Source organism: Microtus pennsylvanicus, chromosome 19 (genome assembly GCF_037038515.1).
Source record: "Microtus pennsylvanicus isolate mMicPen1 chromosome 19, mMicPen1.hap1, whole genome shotgun sequence".
Lineage (NCBI taxonomy): Eukaryota > Metazoa > Chordata > Mammalia > Rodentia > Cricetidae > Microtus > Microtus pennsylvanicus.
Window position 1 is genome coordinate 25,727,619 of NC_134597.1, and position 20,794 is coordinate 25,748,412.

The window sequence follows — 20,794 nt, forward strand, 5'->3', positions numbered from 1 at the left end:
TTCATGACTAATAAAACCACGCGTGTTTGCGTGGCCTTTTGCAGACCATCCGATCTCTTTTCAATCAGTTATCCAAACCCAACTAAAAAGCCTTTCCGGGATTCATGGCACAATTAGAACAATCCTCACTTTGTGAATAAAGAAGCAAAGGTACCATGAAGTGTCTGGCTGCTCAAGGTCATGGTGGTGGGGTCTGGTGAAACTTGAGATTACACTGGTAAAATCTGCTGCCGGGGATGTGGCGGGGCTAGGATGGAGTGGAGCATCTCAATCTAGATGCTCCTACACAGCCTCTGTGCTTACTAAGAGAACATCCTCCCTGACACTAGCTACTTTCCTGGCTGAGTCTGAGCAACCGACTCCCAGGACTGGAGGCCACAGACATGTCTCCCTCTGCTCACAAAGTCACTGCTGAGGTCTGTCTGTGTCACTTGCTTGTCCTGGCTGTCTGTGTCTGCTAGGGGTTGCTGCCTCCCAACCTCATTCATCTTCTTTTTCAGTAGTTCTGTGGTGTTCCAGTCCAACTCCCTGGAGGTGAAAGGCGAAGATGTCAAGCCATAGGCACGCCCGTGGCTGCTTCCTCCCAGCCCCTTTCTAAGGCCAGATGGCCTCACCACTTACTATGGCTGAGGCCATCTTTCCAGTGAGTAAGTCTATACTGGCCAGCAGGGGCCCTGCCTTACATCTGGAGAGACTGGAGAGCAGCTTGTCAGGAAGAGTAAGAGTAGAATAGTAAAGCTCAGTTTCTTTTGCAAAGTGACTGTGGCGGTCAGAGTGAGGGCTGAAGGCCGTGAGGAGATGGATTCAGGGATTGAGGTCCCTGGCAAAGCATTGTCAACATCATGGGCATGAACTTACTCTCTCAAACATGCAGAGGAAACCCCTGACGGCTGCCTTAAGTGAGAACTAAGACTTAGGTAGGAAGGACTACTCTCAGATAAGTGGATGTCTGGAGAGAGGAGATGCCATGTGCCATCCTGTAGGAGGGCACTGCTTACTTGTGGTCCACCTTACCCACATAGTCACATGAAGACTCCAAATCTCAAACTGAATTTTTATTATTTTTTAATAAACTTTATTCTATATTACAAATAGTTTTTTTTTGTTCTGAACTGCAAAATAGGAATGCCTTATATTTACATACACAGGTATACAATTAATTATAACAAAGGTACAGAAGCTTGCCTTTACCAAGTTACAACTGGGCTCCAATTTAAATAGCATAGGTTTTCTTTTAAAAACTTTTTTAAATTTTTTTTTTTAAATCTTACTAGGATACTCTTCTTTAAAAATCGAAACCAGAAGACCCTTTTTTTTTTCAGAGACCCCATCCACCTGTCCTTGAGGCTCAGGGTAACACTGTTGTCTAAAGATACATTTTGCTTTCTTCTTTCGAAGGGTCAGTATTCAAGGTGAGCGTTTTGGAACAGAAGTGGGGCACGCCGGAAAGGGGCAAGTGGTGAGGAGAACAGAAATGATCTGTCCCGCCGCTTTCAGTGGCCTCTCGTTCAAACTCGCTCGGCCCCCGAGGTGCTTAACCCAATAGTGCGTCCATTTCTATTTCTCCTCCTTCTTTGCCCTCCTAGCATCTGGGGCTTAATTCTGGGTACCCTGACCAGGCCAGAACCCCTGCTCTCTCCCACATCTCAGTTCTTGGAGTCCTTGTCTTTTGTGATACCTGGAGTTGCCAGTTGCTATGGCAACTCCACAGGACCCTGCTGGAAGAGGCTGTTTCCTATGGGCGAAGTGGGGGAGGAAGGCTGCATCCAGTCCTTCCTTCCCAGTTTAGGCTTGGGAAACTGGTTCCTTCTCAGGGCAGCCAACCCAGGACTAAGCTAAGATCACATGCCCCAAGGACACCAGGTCCAGGCCAGGAGGAATGTGGGGAGGATCATCCATTCTCAAGCCATGTCATTAGTTTCCAAATGGAAACAAGATTCTTTGAGGTAAACTAGCTTTTCATTTTAAAGAACAGAAGGTTTCCTAAGTCCTCAAGCTGACAAGATACCAGGGAAGGAACGGGAAGACAGATGAGGACACATAGCCCATCTTTGCCTCTTGCTCCAATGGAACTGATCTCTGCACAGAAACCTTCCTCAGTCCTGCTTGCTGAAGTGTTCTCTGCTTCAGAGTGTCTTTGGGGGTGCTATTGAACTGTACCCTCTGCTGTTTTGAACTCTACTCTCATAAGGGAGCCCTTCCAACATGTGCTTGAGTCTTAAGTTTAAAGATACCAACAAAGAAATGGGCAGAGAGGCGGAAACTGGCTGAATGACTGTCCACTTGCTTTTGTGTTATTGGGGAGGGGGAACATGGGTCCTCCAAAACTGAGTTTCAGTGCAGTTTAAAGGAAGCCAAGAAACAATATAAAGGATTCATCAATTCCAGAGACAGCCCAGAAAGCCAGGACTAGATAGGAGCCCAGGAAAAGGGAGGAGAAAAGAGAGAGGAGGGATGTGAGACTCCCTAACCAAAGACCCCACCGCTTAGAGCCCTTGCCATCTCTTCTAGGAGCTAGAACAGGACGTTCTCCTCACTCCTCGGAAACTGCTTGTTCTGGTCAGCTCTGTTAGCCATCAGTCTACTCAAGGGATTCCAACAGGACGCCAATGAAGACGTTCTGCCTTTACAACCGAAAGACTTAAATATTTTTTTTTAAACTTGGATGCTCCATCTAATAAAAAGCAATATTATTGAAGAGCAATGATTTGCAGTAAAACAGAAAGTCTTTCCTAATATTGAAAACATTTCCCGCAGTGATTGCTTCCTAAATGGGAGGAATGGTGTGACACCCCCCCCCCCAGAGCACCAGGAGAAGATTACAAGGTCCCAGCCTCTTTGGGGATTTGGCCCTTTACCATCGTCTGGAATGGTACCCCAACCACCCACTTATAAGAATGAAGCTTGAGCTGGTTCCATGCAGAATGCCCTGGGGTGAATCCGGAGTGGGCTCTGTCTATCAAAAGGGCAGGGGAAGCGTGAGGGTATTAGCAGCCACAAGGATGCTTCTCCTGGCATGTTCACAGCTCACATGGAGGAATCTCTGAACACTTTTCTTTACTAATGGAGGGGCAGTTCTCACGCTCACCTTTAAGATCGCCTCATCTGCTTAGAAGTCCCTGGAAGAATTTAATATTCTGCTTAACTCTTCCTCTTAGTCATTTAACATCCACATCCAGGCTTCCTCATTACTTTCAAGTTCTTAAGATAAGCGGCAAAAAACAAACAAACAAACAAACAAAAAAAACTAATGAACTACAAAGCCCCAATCAAATATCCCATATCTTTTATTTTCCAAAGGTAAGGGCTATGAAGTCAGGGTCCCCCTGTCCTGAAAGGATGTGTGGAGGCCCTGGATGTGGGTGAGGAACATAGAGAAAAAACCAGAGAAGAGCCGGGACAGCTAGCTACCTGGACAAGGTCGCCTCGGTTCATTCACAGAAATGCCCCTGAACACCAAGCTCCCTTTAGGAGCTTGCTGGAACTGTCACTCAGTGCTGCCCTTGGAAAGGACATAAGCTGAGTACCTCTGAGTCTCCCCCACCTGCTGGAACCTCTCAATGTCAGTCATCTCCTGGTTTCTGGGGCTCTCTGTGAGAAGAGGGGGGCAATTTATTCCTGATTACAGGAGCACTGGGCTTTCTCGAGATGAAGCATTTGCTTGCTGTCTGGTGAAGCCAAAGGCAGAGAGTGCTAGGGTTGAAGACAGAAAGGAGGTTCTCCTATTCATGTCAAAATGAGAGGTGCTTAGGCCAGGATGGACCGCAGTAGCAACACCCAGGGTCCCAGAAAGTGTGGCAGAGCCTTGCATCTTAGAGATCATTTGGGGTGCCATTGCTTGTGGCTCCTCTAGTGGAGGACCCGCAGGGCATTGAGGAGAGGAGAGGACACCCTAGGAGTCAGGGGAAGCAGCCAAAGCTAGGGTGGGGCAGCACTCACTCCTCATGAACAGAATTAGTGCTTGGCCTGAGGGAGGGAACAGGGAAGAACAGGGAAGAAGCTAGCTGCCAGAGTAGGGCACACTCAGGAGTCAGACATGTACACTGGGGTGGGTGGATCGGTATGGGGTGGTACATGAGCACCATGGAGCTCCAGAATGGAGTGTTAGGGTGCTGGATATGCTGGGCATTATTATATCAACATGAAGCCAGTGGAAGCAGGACCTGAACCTGCAAGCACAGAAAGACTCTGTCTGTTAGCAACTCCTGTGTCTTTCAAATCATCCTGGATACACTGCCTTGAGCTGTGGGATTCATTAAAAGCATTTCTCTTTCCAGATGTGTCCCCACTCAGGCACCCATCCTGAGCTCACTCCAAGGCTGTGGACTCCCAATATGGAGGCTCCAGGGGCTGGCTCTGGTCATGCCATGTTGCACAGGGTTGCAAAGTACCTTGGTTTGGGGTGGGGGTGTTTTGTGTTTATTCTCTGTCCCCAAGTTTAAAACTGTATTGAAAGAAGAAGGCAAGAAAGTATTTTCCTGAGGAAGTTACTGACACAAAAGCTAACAACTTCATGGCACTAAGAAACATTACAGTGTCTCCTTACAGGGAAGGATGAAGACATGATCAGACCACGCCCACACCTAGAGAGACAAATGCCACAGAGAAGTAACCAGCCTGCAGATACCCTTCCCAGGTTTCTCCTACGCCCTGCTAGTCTTCTCCCTTCAAGATTCAAATCCTCACCTGGTCAGTCATTCGGGATGTGTGATCAGTACCATTTTGACCAGTGGGGTCAGAAGCAGGAGGATGCAGAAGTGAGGTGAACCGGAGGTGAGAGAGAATACCTGTTCCCTCACACCTACCCTCTGAACAAACTCCAAGAGATAAATACAGGTTCCACCGTCAACAGGTCCGCAATACCCCACAAGTGAACTCTGGGCAGAAGGCTAGGTACCACTCTGTCACATGTCCTAGTTTCTCTGCCTAAAAGCAACTAGAGAATCCCAAGGGGGTGTTGGGAAGGAATATCTGGGAGGATTTGATGGATTTCGGACAATGTTGCCTAGCCTTGGTTTTAAATGTATCACACTTGCAATAAAAACAAATGGAAAACAAACAAACAGCAAAAGGAAAGATTTTTACAGGTAAGATTGGCTTGACTTCTGAGTCCTCAAGCAGGTCACAGGGAATGCCTATGAAGTGCCGGGAAGAACCCACATTGCCAATTAAAGTAAAATAATCTGCCGAAAAATGTTTCCCTCAAGAGAAACGAGGTGACCCAGGAAATACAGGCGAGGCTGTCCGCACCTCTTTCTTCCTGATAAGTGTATGTCTCTGAGGCGTTTGAAGTTTTGCTTGTTAACAAAAGCAAGGAAAAAAATTCTGTACCGACAAAATAATAATAACAACAGTAAAATCATACAGAAAAAAAAGCATCAGCAAAGCCATGGTAACAGTCTCTTTTTGCTGCTTGCTCATTTTTCTCGAACTGTGCAAAACTTAAAAATCAAAGCACACTCACCCACCCATGCACCTACTCACACACACAAAGCTTCCATCCGGCAAACCTGTGTTAAATATATTCATGTCTCTGTCCTCCCCAACCTTTCATATGTGCAAAAAAATCCTTCAGCCTGCTCCCACATGCACCCCAAAGCCTGCCAGGTCCCTTGGCTTCATGGAGGAAGAACAATAATCAGTGATAGAATTCCACATGTTTCCACCTGGCACTTGATTTGCCAAAACCTCTGGTGGGTTTGTTTGTTTGTTTTTGTTTTTTCTTTGCATCACCCTTCCCCACTTCCAATGCACCTTTCCCTGGACCTCTCTTCCTGTTTGCTACATTGGTGTGTCTTTGCCATTTTGTCCACAGCAAAACCACACGGTGCCTCCTGCTCTGGGTTGCCAAAGTTCACCCTCTGACAGGCAGGTGACATCCTGATTTCCTATAGACAGAAGAATGCTCTTGCCACAGACATTAACACTCAGTGTTATATTGACACTGAGTGGTGGACAGATGAGCCAGGGGACAGAGAAGGAGACCATCTCAGCATCCTCCAACATGGGACAAAAAAGCCTTCCCATGCTTCCTGCAGAATTTTAAGCGCCTCCCTTAACCTTGCTTTCTCATACACAAAGGGGCTCATGTCCTTAAAGGTTGCAGGATATCACATGGACTTGGCTTGACATGATATAGCTCCTTCTCCATGTGAGACTTCTTTTGTGTGATGGGAAGAAATGACATTAAGCATGGAGCATGAAGGAAGGCAAGAATGTAGAACGCTATTAACAGCCACTTCTCCAATGCCTCTCTTGTCTCCATGAGTGGTGGACAAGCCCGAGCTGCCAAAAGGGATTCGTGCTTATGATAGAGACTGGAACATTCACTATCTAAGATCCCTTCAACATTGTAGGTCCCCAAGACACACAAGGGACCCACTAGGAGACCACCTCTTGTCATAACCACGTGTTACATTTCTGAGCATACGTTTGCCTGACTGGCTAACACAAAATGGCATATCCATAGATGGAAAAATACAATGGAAAGATAAATGCCAAGGCCATGGTTCGTGGCATGCACTTTTCTCTGTATCCAACCAGGTCCCTCACTTGGCTCTCCAGTCCCTTCCAAGCACAAGCTGGTGTCTGAGGCTGGCTGGCTGGCATCTTGCTTTGTCTTGGAGAGGCTGTGCTTAAGTATGTTTCCTCCAGCGATGACGTCAGAAGAGATGAGGAAGACGAGCCACTGAAGAGACAGCTGAGATGTTGATGAAACAATTCCCACAGAGGTCTGGACCGTCCAGTGACAAAGTCATCTGCATAGCAATGGTACCAGATTCTGCAGGGGGGACAGGGGCTGGGCTGTCTGCCCTGGCCTTCTCTGGCATTCTCAATGACAGTGGGGATGGAGCCTTGGAGACGGCCGGAGGTAGAATCTCCTAGATGCACTCTGCATTTCACGGTGAGCTGAGACAATGGTGACAAAGGAGCATGGAGATGCCTTCTCTAGACAACACATGAGGCTCTGGCAATGGACCCCTGACGACTGTCAGGATGCATTTGAACTTGGAGGTGAATAGAGAACAATAAATGTTGCTTCTGGCATAGATGATACTCTCTTTCCTCTTCTCTCTCTCCATGTTACATTTCTGCTATTAGGAACCAGATTAGATGACGTAGGAGCATCTCCATAGTGGAATGTAACTGTTAGCTTTTCCCTGTCTGACTTTTCACAGGAAGGGGAGAAAGGTCAGGATGGATACTTGGAAGGCCTCCAAGGATATTGGAAGGGGATGGAAGGCTGCTGGACACCAAACAAGTAGGCGGTGGCCCCTGAGAGAGCATCCTTAAACTTCCACTGGTCCCTACTCCAACATCTGTAGGAGGCAAGGCCTTTTCCCCACAGTTACAAAGCACCCAGGCCACTGCCTGGCCTCTTGTTGAGTGTGTGGACAGGGAGATCCGAGTGATGCCTCCTACTTCAGATAATACTGAGCTCACAGTTGCTTCCCGAAGCCAGGTTTTGGACCACAGTGGGGATTTTCAACGCAGAAGGTGAAGTAGCAGCATAGGAAAGTTCTCCACCCTCAGCTCCTCATCCTTATCTGAGCCCTGCTGCTGATGCACGGGGCCAGGAGCAGCCGGGAGGGAGAGCTTCTTTGACATCTTCTGGTCTGGTGTCTCACCATGGGCCTGGCCATCCCTGGACTGACTGAGGGATCAGTGATGTGATCCAATCACACTGGCAGAGCAACTAAAAGAGGTGGGACTCCGGAAAGAGGGAGAGACAGAAGAGGGAGAGAAACGAAAGGAGAGACGGCGCTGCTCAGGGGGGTTGCTGCTGTTGATGCCTGTCGGAACTTGCACTTGGTAAAGATGATATCTAGACTGAGGCACGGCTTGGTGTGTCCCTCCCTCCAGGATGGCCCTGGAAGGACAGTTCTCAGCTGTCTAAGCTCATGAGGGTTATGACTTGTTCTAGTTTGTAAGCCAGTTTCTGCTTCCCGCACTGATCATCATGGTCCAGGGGTCCAAGGATCTGTGGAAAGATCAAAATGGAAGATTACCAGTCTGGGCGTGTGTATCCGTGTTTCTAGGGTACACAGCGACAGCATGGATGTTGCCAGGGCATCCGAGTACCTGCTGCTACTGCCAGTGCTGTGTGAGCTAGCAGTCTGAGTGACATGGGTAAGGGAGATGGGAGACATGTGGGCACCCGTGTCACCAGCAGCACAGGACACCAACACATCCTCCCTCACGTCTGATAATGTGTGCGTTCCATTGTCTGTGAGAGACAGCCGGCAGGAGGAGAAGCTTTGCTGAGGACGCCTATACAGAGAAGCCACTGTCACCTACAGTCTCAGTGGCATCTGGGGGGGTTTCATAGGCAGTGCAAAAGTGGGGTGCTGGGGGCCAGAGTGTGCTTTTCTGATATTAGCAAGTCCTACCTTTCCTTCCAATACGAGGAAGAGCTTCCTCAGCAGCTCCTTGGAGCCCAAATATCCACATTTAGAAAGCCACTTGGCTTAACTTTGTCTGTTAAAAGCCAAATATCCCTAAAGGAGCGAGGTTGTAAGTTGAACATGCTTTCCATCCCTAGTCTATAATTGGTGCATAGAGGCTAAGGTCACCCAAACCTGTTTCTGTGGCCAGGTGATTGATAGAGGAAATGATGGGTGACGGTGGTGTTTGTGGAAAGGTTCTGGGATTTCCCAGAGACTCAAGACAAGCCAGTTTGAGTCATGGCTCTGCCCGTTGCCAGCATGGTGACCTGAGGTGAAACATGATCTTTCTGATGGATCACGCTTGCTTCTCTGGAGTCCACCTCTGCTTTGCTTGGGTTCAGTGGTTAAGGCCAGGTCACACACATGAGCACCCTAGGCACAATGCCTGCTCGACAGGGGGCACCAGACAAGAAGGATGGGATGTTCTCTGGTCTGAAGGGCAGGGATGAGGGTTGGAGAACGAAGAAGGGTGGCCAAGGCAGCCTGGAGGCTCTGTGGGCTTCATATGTTATGATTAATTAATGCATATTTAATTGGAGACATAAGGCTAGAGTTGCCTACTGAGATGGCCAGGACTTGTCCTGTACTGCTATAATACTAAAAGTAGACAAGTGTTCTGGTAGGGGAAGGGATGGTTCTTTTCAAGACAAAGCAGGAGACACAGCCTTATTAGCTTGACTGCCACAAACAGGAACACTTTGCCCTGGACCATAACTGGTCTGGAGACTGGTGGTAGTGGTCCCTCCCCTAAGAGACTCACCACCACTTTCTGTTAACATTAGGGCCATACAATATGTTGTTCATGGCCTGTAGGACACTGGGCTCTGGACCTGCTGGGGTCTGGTAACAGGGTTCTTAAGCTTCTCTGGGTGGCAAGGTTGTAAGGAATAAGAGAGCCTGGGCACTGGCTTCAGCTCTTAGTATTACCTTCTGCTCCAAGAAGGCTGCTATGGTGTGCTTGGAGGCAGGGACTCTAGATCCCAAACCACATAAGTCTGTGTCTGCACGGCTAAACAACTCCCATAGTGCTTTTATGTTAACCGGAATGAAGGCAGAATCTGTAGTGGCCGTTACCCAGGTACAACAATGAAAAATACATGCTTTCCACCCCTACCCTATTCTGGTTTTGTTCATTCTCATTCGTTTCCATTCTTTTCTATTCTGCCCATCTATTCCACCCTATTCTTCTGTTCCAGCCTCTTCCATTGGACTCCATCCTATCCCATTCTGTTTCTATTCTGCTCTGGTCTGTTCGACTCCACGGGATGCCATAATACACTGTGTCATCAATAAAGGCGATGAAATCCTTGCTCAAAGAGAATTAGATCAGAGAGGAAAATGAAAAGATTTTAAAGGCAATAATGGAGGAAGAATAAGCTAGGGCTGGTGGGGCACGCTGTATTCCTAGAAAGTCTGGAAGGCTGAGGCAGGAGACAAGGTCAAGGTCAGGCTGAGGCCTGGGGGTGCCAAATGAACTCAAGATTAGCCTGGCCAATTTATGGAGACTATCTCAAAAAGTGGTAGAACTCTTGCCTAGCGTGTGGGAGGCCTTGGATTCAGTCCCAGGGCAAGGGGTAGAGAGGAATAAAAGAAATTTCTATATCCGAGAATAGGAGTTGGTGCGGATAAAAGGATTGGATCGTCCTCAGTGCCCATTTCCATCCCACAATACTGTTCTAGGTCTGGCTGGTAGAATTTCCCTAATAGAGGTATCAGGGGGGCAACCGTGGAGCTGCTTTTGTACATGAAGCATTCAGACACGCCCACATCACTGCCTCTCCAGGCCTTGGCAGGGCAGGGCAAAGCTTACCTCTTCACTGTATTTGCCCACGTAAGAGAAGATCTCGGAGAGTGCGCTCATTGTGTTGAATTCGTTCATGTGCATTCGCGACTGCTCGGCCAGGTACGCGTTCATGTCCTGGTCACTGATCGCTGGCATCTTCCCAATGTCTGAGTAATACCTGTGAGGGGTGGGAGACAGAGGAACTGTAATCTATAGAGCATCTGAGGAGACACGGGAGCTCCAAGCAGTGAGATTCTGTGACGACCTGCGGAGCGTAATAGCGTCCCATCTTGGCTTCAGTGTCACAGCCAGAGAGAGTGCTCTGCAGCTCTGACATAGGGGGCACAGAGGGAAGGACATGGAGGACTAGAGAAGAACCAAGAGCTGACTGGCAGATGCTTCTGCCCAGAGCATCTCCTCTGTTCCCCGCTCCTGGCACAGAGCTCCAGCTCGCCTTGTGCCTCGCCAGCAGGGATGGAGAGTTCCTCTGAACAGTTGTTCTTCCCTGATGGCCTGTGCTCTCTGGGGGTTAGGGGAGAGAGGAGGGGGGCGGAGGTTGCTGGGAGAGAGAGGCTGGCAGAAGGCAATCAGTCACTGTCACTTGCAGCTGTGCACTGCTGTCAACTGGTTAATTAGAAGCCAGCATTTACATTTTTAATTTCTGCAATTTGACATTTTATGCACCAGACCTCCGAGTCCCCCGCCGGAGGAGAGCTGTGTAGTTTCCTAATGAGGAAAGGAGAGGTCTCTGCGCCCCTAACATGGCCACTTTTTCACCCTCTACAATGTGCTTTGGGGTTGTTGGTAGCAGGAAAAAGAGAGGAGGCAACTGACAAGACAGGGTGTCACTTGCAAGTCAAGAGGCATTGCAGTTGCTGGCCCAAGTCACACCAAGTCCCTGGGCTGCAGGGCTGAAGCCAGCAGCGGGAGGAACTAGAATAGGGGGAGGGAGAAGAGAGTCCAGGGAAGGGACTAGGTAAGAGAGGTGGGGTGCCAATGTGGTATTTAAGGAGGGAAACTCCTTCAAGGTGTTATGAGTACTTGTGACCGTGATGAGCCCTCAAAGACTTCCTTCACAAGGTGACCCCCACACCGGCCCTGCTTCGTGTCTTTCTCAGCTTATATCTCTTTCTGTTCTGACAGGGTGCTCCTGCCCTATTCCCATGCCATTTCCCTGACTTCTGTCTGTCTCCAGCAGTGCCCCATACTTAGACGACAGGCTGTCAGAAATGGTCTTGGCTCCTCCAGCCATCAGCTCCAGGCTACAATAAATGACAGCTCAATTTGTGACCAACATCTTCCTGGGAAGGCAAGGGCTGAGATGACTGTTTGCCTTGGGCTACAGTCTTCTGGGATTGCCGTTGTGTCTTCGGGGAAGAAGAGGTGAGGAGAAGACATCTGGTCTCTGGCCAGGGAAGGGGATGGATCAGAGGGAAACACCTGTGGCCTCAGAAACCCATTCCCTGAAGCAGACACAGTGCCCACTGCCTGTTGAATGGATCCTGCTGTGACTGGCAAGGAGGTATTGGTCCTTTACCTTCAGCCTAGGCAAGAGTAAGACACAGGCTGAATGATGAGTTTTTTCAGGAAGCAGCTTGGGGACATAAGAAGATATGCTGTCCTTGGTTCATCCGGACTTCTTCCTGCCCTTCACAATGCTCTCTCCCATTCCCTTCTGGTCCCCAGAAGCCCACAGTCCTCTCATCCTTGACCTACTTCATTTTGGTTCCTTTTCCCCCAGAAGACAACTATTTTTCCAAGGTAGTCTTCATGCTAAAGCTCTGTATCAGTGCTCCAATGCACAAGGTTCAGGTGAGTTAGTGACATTCCAGGCAGTAAAGGTCCAGGAGGTGTCGCCACTCACGGCCACAAATAAAACTATATCTGGATCTAATAAATGCCAACATTCCATTTTATAGCAGAAGAACATAGGTTCACTGATGGGTCCCGACCTTGTCATTGCCAAGGAGATTTGCGCCACTGTGCCCTCACGGATGCCATAACTACCAAGATAGCATGAAATGTTATCTTTGCGATCCTTTTCCTGAGAAGCATGAACAGTATTTTCTCTCACTTCCAGGACTATGGCCAGCAGCTCATGGACCGTGGCTGTGCCCAAAGCTTTTGTACAGACAATTCTACTCTGTCATCCTTAAAAAAAAACCAGAGTCTCTGAGTAGGATGGAAAACTCAGGTTCCCACAGAGAGGACATAGCTGTCAACAGAAGTGAAGGCCCCTGCTGCTCCTTGTTGCCTGCGTGTGAAGTTGTCAGGCTACTTACAAACGGTACAGGCCCCTACTGCTGCCTTCGTGGTCTACATAGTGAGAGGACCTTTTCCAGGCCAGAAACAGAAGATGCTCAATATCTCTCCCTAGCAACAGTTTGCCTCCTGCAGGGTGCTTGAGTAATATATTTCTCCAAAAAGAATATTTAGGAAGAATTCATGTGGGAGGGGGCAGGGGATGAGATGAGAGAGGTTGGAGAAAGTTGGAAAAATAAGAGTGGACTGGAACCTTCTCATCTGAAGGTGATGGGTGACATGCTGGCTGACTGGCATGGACCTTGCAGTCCCTCTCCCTGATGTGACATTAGCTGTGTCGTGTTGTCTCCCCCAGCCCCCCAAGGTGCTCTCATATCACACTCCTCTTTCCTTGAGGAGACTGAACTGAACCAGGGCATGTCTGTGGTCCTCCGCTAGCCCCCAGGTGGATCAACTACATGGCCTTATCTTTAGAAAGTTCTGGATGGGTGGAGGCAAGTGGCTACAGGCTACTCAAGTCACTGGCTTTCTACCTCGTTCTCAGTCCCAGGCTGCCTGCTGCTAAGTGGTCCCACCCTCTCTGCAGGGCTTAACAAATATTTCCACCTGCTCCAGAGCACTGTCCAGCCCACAGCTAGCCAGCCTGCCCCCCCTTCAAGCCTGACCATGACCCTGCATGGAGTCTTCTCTGCCATGTACACAATTACTTCCTTCCCACTCCTGCCAAGCTGGCCTTCATGCTGGGACCTCAGCTGAGATGCCTTATTGATTGTTAAGAATGCAATAAAACCCTGACAATGAACTTCAAACAAGAGCTCTCATCTGCTGACTACATGCGAAGAACAGAAAGGTCAGCCTTGACCCCCCCCCCTTGAACTTACAGGATTTCTACCTACAAATGAGCCCCCTCTTCAGAGAGTTACCGAACATCCGCTAGTCCCCTTCTCCTATACAAGAGCTGGCCAGCCCTGGCAACCTGGAAGGCTCACTGCCATTTGCTCTCACAAGGAGAGGCTGGGTCCCACCCTGGTCTCAGTTCTCTCTCCTTGCTGGGCTTTGCCCAACTTAGGCGGGATGCCAGCCCCTGGGGCCCCACATCAAAGCTCAGGGAGCTGGATTCTTCCATGTGTATGAATCTGGATGGGATGGGTTGAAAGAATCTGGAAGGAATCGTCACCTGAGAGTTATGGTAAGAGGGTAGGAGCGCAGACATGAAAGCCATCTTGAGCCTCGGGCTGTGATGACCTCAAACTGTGGCTTTCAGGGGCCTCTGTGAATGACCGATATGGATGAGTGATGTCTCCAGACCCAGCAGAATAAAGGCCTTGCTCCTTTACCCCCTCAACTTCAGTTTGTGGAGCCTGGCAGACACTCTGATGTGGGAATCCCAAGCTGAAAGGGTCAGGTGCAACCTTTCCCATGTTCCCAGTACACCCAGAGTGGAGCCCATGGAGGTACCACTGTCAGCTTGGTGGACGTAAGCATGAAAAACCAGCTGCCCAGCCTACCCTCAGTGCTGCTAACAGGGCCAATGTTAATTTCATCTGTAACAAAAGCCAGGGATCTTGATGAGCCCTGACTGATAGCTGGATGGCACAGAATCCATTTGGTGTGTTTAAATATTTAAAATTTGTTGCCTTCTTGATACTATGGTGCATGTCATAGATGGCATTAAATGTGTGGCACACCATGGTGCAGTCCCTAGTGGGCCAACAGCAGCTCTTCTCTACTTCGCTTCTACAGACAAAATCTACAGATGATAAATTAGCGGGGCTCATGTTGATAGGGACAGCCTTGATGTTCTCCCAGTTAAAATCTAAGAATATCAGGAGATCAGAGGGTAATGGAGTGCATGTAGGCAGAGGGCAGGATATTCATGCAGAAGATGTCATGATGAAGCCCATTCCTTTGTATAATAAATAAAACAATCATCTTCAAACAAACAATGGCAAAACAAAGAAAAGCCAAGCCAAATAAAAGTAGAGTTCATGGTTACTGGAAATACAATAGAAACGATAGCCAATCATACGCCAGCTTCAGGAGTCTGCACGGTTGGGTTCGCTCAGTGAGGTCAGTGCAGCAGTCAACAGTTCTGAAGAAAGCAAGAGGCTTTCCTCTCTGCCCAAATTTAACCACAAGCAGAACCCCAATGGGGAGAGGAAAGGTGCACAGCCTGCGGGAGGTCAGCACCATTACCATTAGGAGGTGTGCAGAGGCAGAAGTGGGGTGGAAGGCTGGAGAAAGGATGGTGGAAGGACGACTGGGAAGAAGTATGCCATGAATGCATGTGTGTGTACTATATGTACGGTATGTATGCAAATGGACATGGATGGCATGGAGGTATGTATATGTATCCACTGGTGATTTCATGTATATACATGTACATATATATACACAGATGTGTTCATGGTGCCTGTGCATTCCTGCAATACTGTGAATGCATGTGTATATGGTCTGTAGACATGCAGGGTATAGATGCTAAGCATGTGTGTGTAATATATGTGTGGATATGTGTGCGTGTGTGTGTGTGTGTGTGTGTGTGTGTGTTGGTTAGGGAGGGAAGATCAGAAATCACATCTCGTTCTGGGCCAAAGAGACACTTCAGTCACTAAGATCCATGCTGTTCCATATAGAGACGTGGGTCACATAGTAAGCTCTACCATGGTTTCTAGTTCTTGCTTCAATGTGGAGGCTATGAGTTGTGGGTGTTTCAGCTGCAGGACCAGCTGTGACAGCGACTAGTCTGGAAACTTTTCCCTGCTTGCCGGAGGACTCTCTGGTCCAGGCTTGTGACCTGCTCCAGCGAGGCACCCTCAGGTTTCCATGGACTAACACTCACCTCTCCACCCAGTTCTTGTAGCTGGGGATATCCTTGGCATACAGCAGTTTGTTGGACGGGGAGTCCTTGCCCAGCCGGTGCTCCGAAGTGGAGCAGGAGTCCATGAAGGTCTGGGCCACCACAGACAGACAGGCATCCGTGATGCTGTTCTTATGGATGTCGAACACGAACTGAGGGTTCTTGATCATGTTCACCCAAAACCGCAGGGGCAGGCTGTGTGGAGGGAAGAAGCAGCTGGTCAAGGCTGATGGGGTAGTGGGGTGTACCTTGGTGGAGCGTTCCAAGAAGGAACAACGGCTAGATTTCACAGAGCGCAGGACCCATCTGTGGCTGCCATGGGAAGTAAGGGGACAGGAAGGATGTGGGTCTATTCAGCATACAGGAAATCAGTAAGGTCAGGGTGTCATCTAGAGATGGACCACTGGAGAAACTTGAGGGGCCATGATACCCAGTTGTGATGTAGAATTCTGCACCTTCCTTTTGGTGTAGGAGTCGCCCAAGTGCATGCATTAAAGCAGAATTTGGGTCTTTATTCTTGTCTTCCTGGTGCTGGGACCATTTCATTAGGAATCTAGGTTTTGCAACTGATGATTTGGCAGAAGTCACCCCCTTGCTTCCTGTCTAGTGCCACAGGCTACTTCCTGCCTGGTAAAGGAACTGGCTCTAAGGGTGGATGTAATCAAATGATTTTTTTTTAACCACCAGGCTGCCACATAGCACCAACCCCTTATCTAATCCATAGTGTCTCATCTCTCCCCTCCTGTCTTCTAGTCAGTACCTATTGCCTTCCAAGAGCTAGGATAGCAACAGGGAATACAATGACTGAGACACATCCCATCACTGAGGAATCCTGAATTCAGGTTTGTAGGGAAGACACATACAGTCAACGGCACACAAATAGCACTTCATATCGAGAGCAGAGGATGTTGGACTGAGCTAGGTGCCAAATTTACTCAGAGCAGCCCATGCAGAGAGCCTTTTCAGAGGGGACACTTGATAAGTTTGTTCTTCATTGTTGCTGGTGCTGCTGTGTGTTTTTGTTGGAAGAAGGGGGATCTATTTGTGTGTTTGTACATGTGGAGGCTAGAGGTCACCCTATAGCCTTGTATTTTTAGTTTGCTCTTTTGAGACAGGGTCTCTTATTGACCTGGGGCTCACTGACTAGGCTAGGTTGGCTGGCCAGAAATCCTCTGAAACCCTATTGCTTTGCTAACTTACAAGTGGATACCACCATAATCTTCTATGGGTGCTGAGGACTGAACTCGGGTCCTCATGCATGCATGCCAAGCACTTTACCAAACAAACCATCTTCCCAGTTCCCAATCCCCCCATTCTTTTGAGACAGACTCTCATGTAGCCCAGGCTGTCCTTAAATTTATCATGTATCTGAGGATCCTTTTGCCTCTTCTATGTGTGCACCACAACACACAGCTTTAGGTAGTGTTGGAGAACAAACTCAGGGCTCAAACATCCCCAGGCCCACGTTTGAGTTATTTTAAAACACTGCATATGTGTATTCTTTGAATGGGCTGCAAGTAGGGAATCCACATACAGAGACAAAGAGGAGAAAATTATGCAATGTGTCCTGATTCTGCAGTCCCTGCATTTGCTAGACAGAAGGCCTGGAGGAGGAGGGACTTCCCAATGCCTCTTTGGGCTGTGCTCTCCCAGCCCGTTCTAGCTCTGCAGCTCCCACCAGCCAGCTGAGCTGCCAGTAAGGAGGGGACAGTGCAGGCATGGCTTTCTTCTTTCTCTTTACTCCCACCTCTTTGCCTCCCACCTCTTTTCCTGATGTTTTATTGTTGTTTTGGTGGCTGTGCTCACGGTTGGTGATAGTTAGAATGCCCGGGCGTGTTTGGCTTGCCTCTTAGAACCTAACATCTTTGAATTACATTATTTCAAGGCATCGGATACAATGTTTTTTTTGCTCTTATTCTACCTGGCAGCAGCCAGTCTGTATAATACAAACAACAAACGCTGTATATAAAGGATGACCTGACATTCACAGATGCCAATCAATCAATAAGAATTTATTAAGTCTTTACAATGAGTGCCACGTAGGGCTGGGGCAGGCACACTGAGGTTTGCTAATATTTGGTGTCTGTCACTTGCTTCATCGCTGGGAATCCAAAGTAGAAAGTAAATGGAATGAGAGCCCATGCGTACATTAGCTTCTCAACCTCACTAAAATGCGGCTATGAGCTCTGGGCTTAGAACTCTGAATATTCAGAGATCCAGTTTCCCTACCAGTCAACTCTGCTACCCCAATCTCCCTGGGTTTCCCTAAGCCCCGCTCAGATCAGAGGTCCTGGGAACCCACGTGGTTGCAGTCAACATTTTTTACTGTTCCTCAAGTCAGTAGGTAGGCAGGTGTACCACACAGGAAGCAGAGGCACCACTGAGGCCCCTGCCTAATGAAATATTAGCATGCAATTAACATCCGTGGTGATGCTCATCTCTGGCTGATTACAGCCACTCTGGCTAAATGAGAGGGAGTGTTATTTAACAGAGAACCTGTAGGGAACTGCGGAAGAAGGGGTGGGGGAGGCAGGCAAGTCACACCTTGAGTCAGGAATAAAGAGACAATGCCCGCAGCGGGGACAATAAACTCCAGTCCACTGGCAAAAGTGATTCCTAACTGTGTCTTGACCAAGGAACCAGGGGATCAGGCTGAGGCAGGAGATGCCCTTTTAGGGAGAACTTGAAGCTGGTGCAGTTCTTTCTACAGCAAGTGGGGTTCGCTTAATTCCCTAGCTTTCCGTTGCCCAGTCTATGTCTCTGTGTTGCACCTGGGACCTTGGGATGACCCAGAAAGGAGGACGGCACCTAGAGGTGGCTTGTAAAATCATGTATCTCTGGCCAACACGGATAGGGCTTGATGGAGCACCTGCTTGATGTGAAGGTGGCCGACACTGGATTTGAGAGGAGGAAGCCACCTCACCAGAGTGGCTGCATATAATGGAACCTGGATTCTAGGGGCCCTGCTTTAGAAGGACTACGGTAAGGACTCTGCTGCTTGGGAAGAGGGAAAGGCCACAGTATGCTCAGGAGAATAGCACTGTTTCCCCAGGCTGACTTCTTCCTCTGTTTTCGTGTCTGGGCCCCTGGCTGGGCATCAGGGTACCCACTTCTACTCTGGAACACGAGCAATCCGAGTAGTTAGCACCAAGTGCCACATCCATGCTGCATTAGAAGGAAAAGCAGGGGAACAGTGGCCTGGAAAGGCGCCAAGGATGCAGTTCTAGGATGAGACTGAACATCAGCTAGCTCTGCCACAGGTAAACCTCTCAAGCAGGCCATCCCTGCCTGCGTCTCATCAATATTTACCGAGCCCCATTTCCTCAAGGTCCTGCGTCCTGTGTTGAATACTGATGCTTGGCCTTGTGACTTCAACCTCAAATGAAACCCTCACTATATACAGATGGCAGGGAAGATACTGTGCACTCAGAGGAGAAAGGGGACCGCAGTGGAGATGCCTGGAGGGTTGTCAGTAGTAAGACAGTCCTGTGGCCTCCAGGGAGCACAAAAAAATCCTCAGCAGCTTTTGGAAAGGAGTATGGGGAAAAAAAGAGATAAGCTTATTGGGTGTAATTGGAATCCAGGGGCCATGTGCATGCACCCCAAAACCCTACTGACAAGACTTTATGAAATGCTGTTCCTCAGTGGCCCTGTCCAGCTCAGGCATTTCTCTGGGCTAGTATTTGTCCACATATCCAGACAACCGCCTCTCTCATCCCATATCCACATCTGCCAGCTTACCGAGGACAGGAACCCTGAGATCTTTGTTGGACATATCGAACTTCCACATCCATAAAGTAGCTAGATGTGGCAGTGGCCTGGCTAGGGTGGCGTATGGTAGCTTTTGCTCCTTAGATTAGTATAGTTTGTTGACTGAATAACTGGCTGGAGAGGAGGAAGGTACAAAGAGGGATGAGAGGAGGTGGAGGTGAGAAGATGAGGAAGTAGGAGGTAGACGGTGGCCAGGACCTCTCCAGAAACCCCACCTCCCTGATGGAGGCCCCAGGGGTGGGCACGTCAGTGCCTCTCCGGACTGTTCCTTTCTTCCTTTACTCACCAGTTGCTCTTCCAGGTGTGGCGGACGTGCGGGTCATGGATGCCATGCTTGTCTGCCTGCTCATCGAGGAAGTCGAACATGTACTTGATGGCCAGGGGCAGGGCAGAGCCACGGTGGGCTGTGCTGAAGATGGTCTCGAACAGGTCATCCACAAACTTCTGCAGTGTGCCCTGGGGAAGGGGGACACATTTAGATCTAGCCCAGCCTTGGGGACAGGGCAGGTGAGGTCATGACATCGGGGGACACTGTGCACCAGACCCCCCCCTCCCCGCTGCAGGTCTCTGGCAGTTGTACCTTTCCTCTGTGCACGGACAACAGGCAGAAGCCAGAAGCCAGAGCCCAAACCACCTTCCCCTGCCAGCTACAGAATTTGGCCGCACATCTCTGCCGGTGACCTTGTATCACTTTTTGAAAATGCTAACGAGCCTGCTTGGTCAGAGCTCACGAATACAATCTGCTGGCCCTGTTTGGCCACTGCCCATCCTGGCTAATGACCATCTGGGTCCACAGAGAGACCTGAGAACCCAGACTCTGAGGAGAAAGACTGGAACAGTAGGCGTGGACTAACCCCAGCCTCAGGGTTAGAAAGGGCATCAGCAAAGCTATGGCTACAGTCCCAGTCTCCATCCTTAGGGATGGTCCTTGGCACCCCTGGAACGAATGGGAATAGGTGTCGCATGTGTCTATAGCCGAGGAAGGATGCTGAGGAGGGTGGGGATATAAAACTTCAGATTGTGTGATCATGTCTGCCGGGATCTGCCCGGAGTGCCAGGTTGAGCAGGGTCCCAGGCTCATGACAGTGCCTGAGGCCAGAGGGCAACAGAAGGGGCTGGCACACACTTAGCAACTGTGTGAGCAGTTATGTATGTGTGATGTGTGGGCACGTATGTGCACAGTTGTATGTACACATGTGTGTATGTATCTGGAAACCAGAGGACAACCGCAAAGTGTCTTCCTCGATCCCTCTCCACAGATTTTTGTTTGTTTTGTTTTCTCAAGACAGGGTTTCTCTGTAGCTTTGGAGCCTATCCTGGAACTAGCTCTTGTAGACCAGGCTGGCCTCGAACTCACAGAGATCCACCTGCCTCTGCCTCCCCAGTGCTGGCATTAAAGGTATGCATCATCACCACCTAGCTTCTCTCCAGATTTTGAGACAGAATTTTTGCTGAACCTGGAGCTTGAGATTTAGCTAAACTGGCTGGCCAGCAAATCCCAGGTAGTCTCCTTTCTCAGTACCCCCCCCCCCACACACACACACAAGCAAGGCGCTGTGCACAGCTTGTCTTTTTAATGAGGCTATCACACTTGGGCTCTCAGGCTTGCCTAGCAAGCTCTTTACCAACTAAGCCATATCCTCAGCCCTTGGCCCGGGTTTTTTCATGGCAGGC

The 20,794-nt window shown here is 49.2% G+C and overlaps 1 protein-coding gene across 2 annotated transcripts in view; it reads right to left on the minus strand.

Moving 5' to 3' along the window:
• Window positions 1–1,048: 1,048 nt before the first annotated feature.
• Window positions 1,049–20,794, minus strand: part of Plxna4 (plexin A4) — a 452,981-nt gene continuing 433,235 nt past the window's right edge. For both annotated transcript variants that reach the window (XM_075953914.1, XM_075953915.1), the window contains exons 29-32: window positions 19,407–19,576; window positions 15,332–15,544; window positions 10,258–10,408; window positions 1,049–7,981 (exon numbers count right to left, since the gene is read on the minus strand). In XM_075953914.1, the coding sequence (XP_075810029.1) occupies window positions 7,886–7,981; window positions 10,258–10,408; window positions 15,332–15,544; window positions 19,407–19,576 (630 nt within the window). In that variant the 3' untranslated portion in view covers window positions 1,049–7,885. The remainder of the gene's footprint in view (window positions 7,982–10,257; window positions 10,409–15,331; window positions 15,545–19,406; window positions 19,577–20,794) is intronic.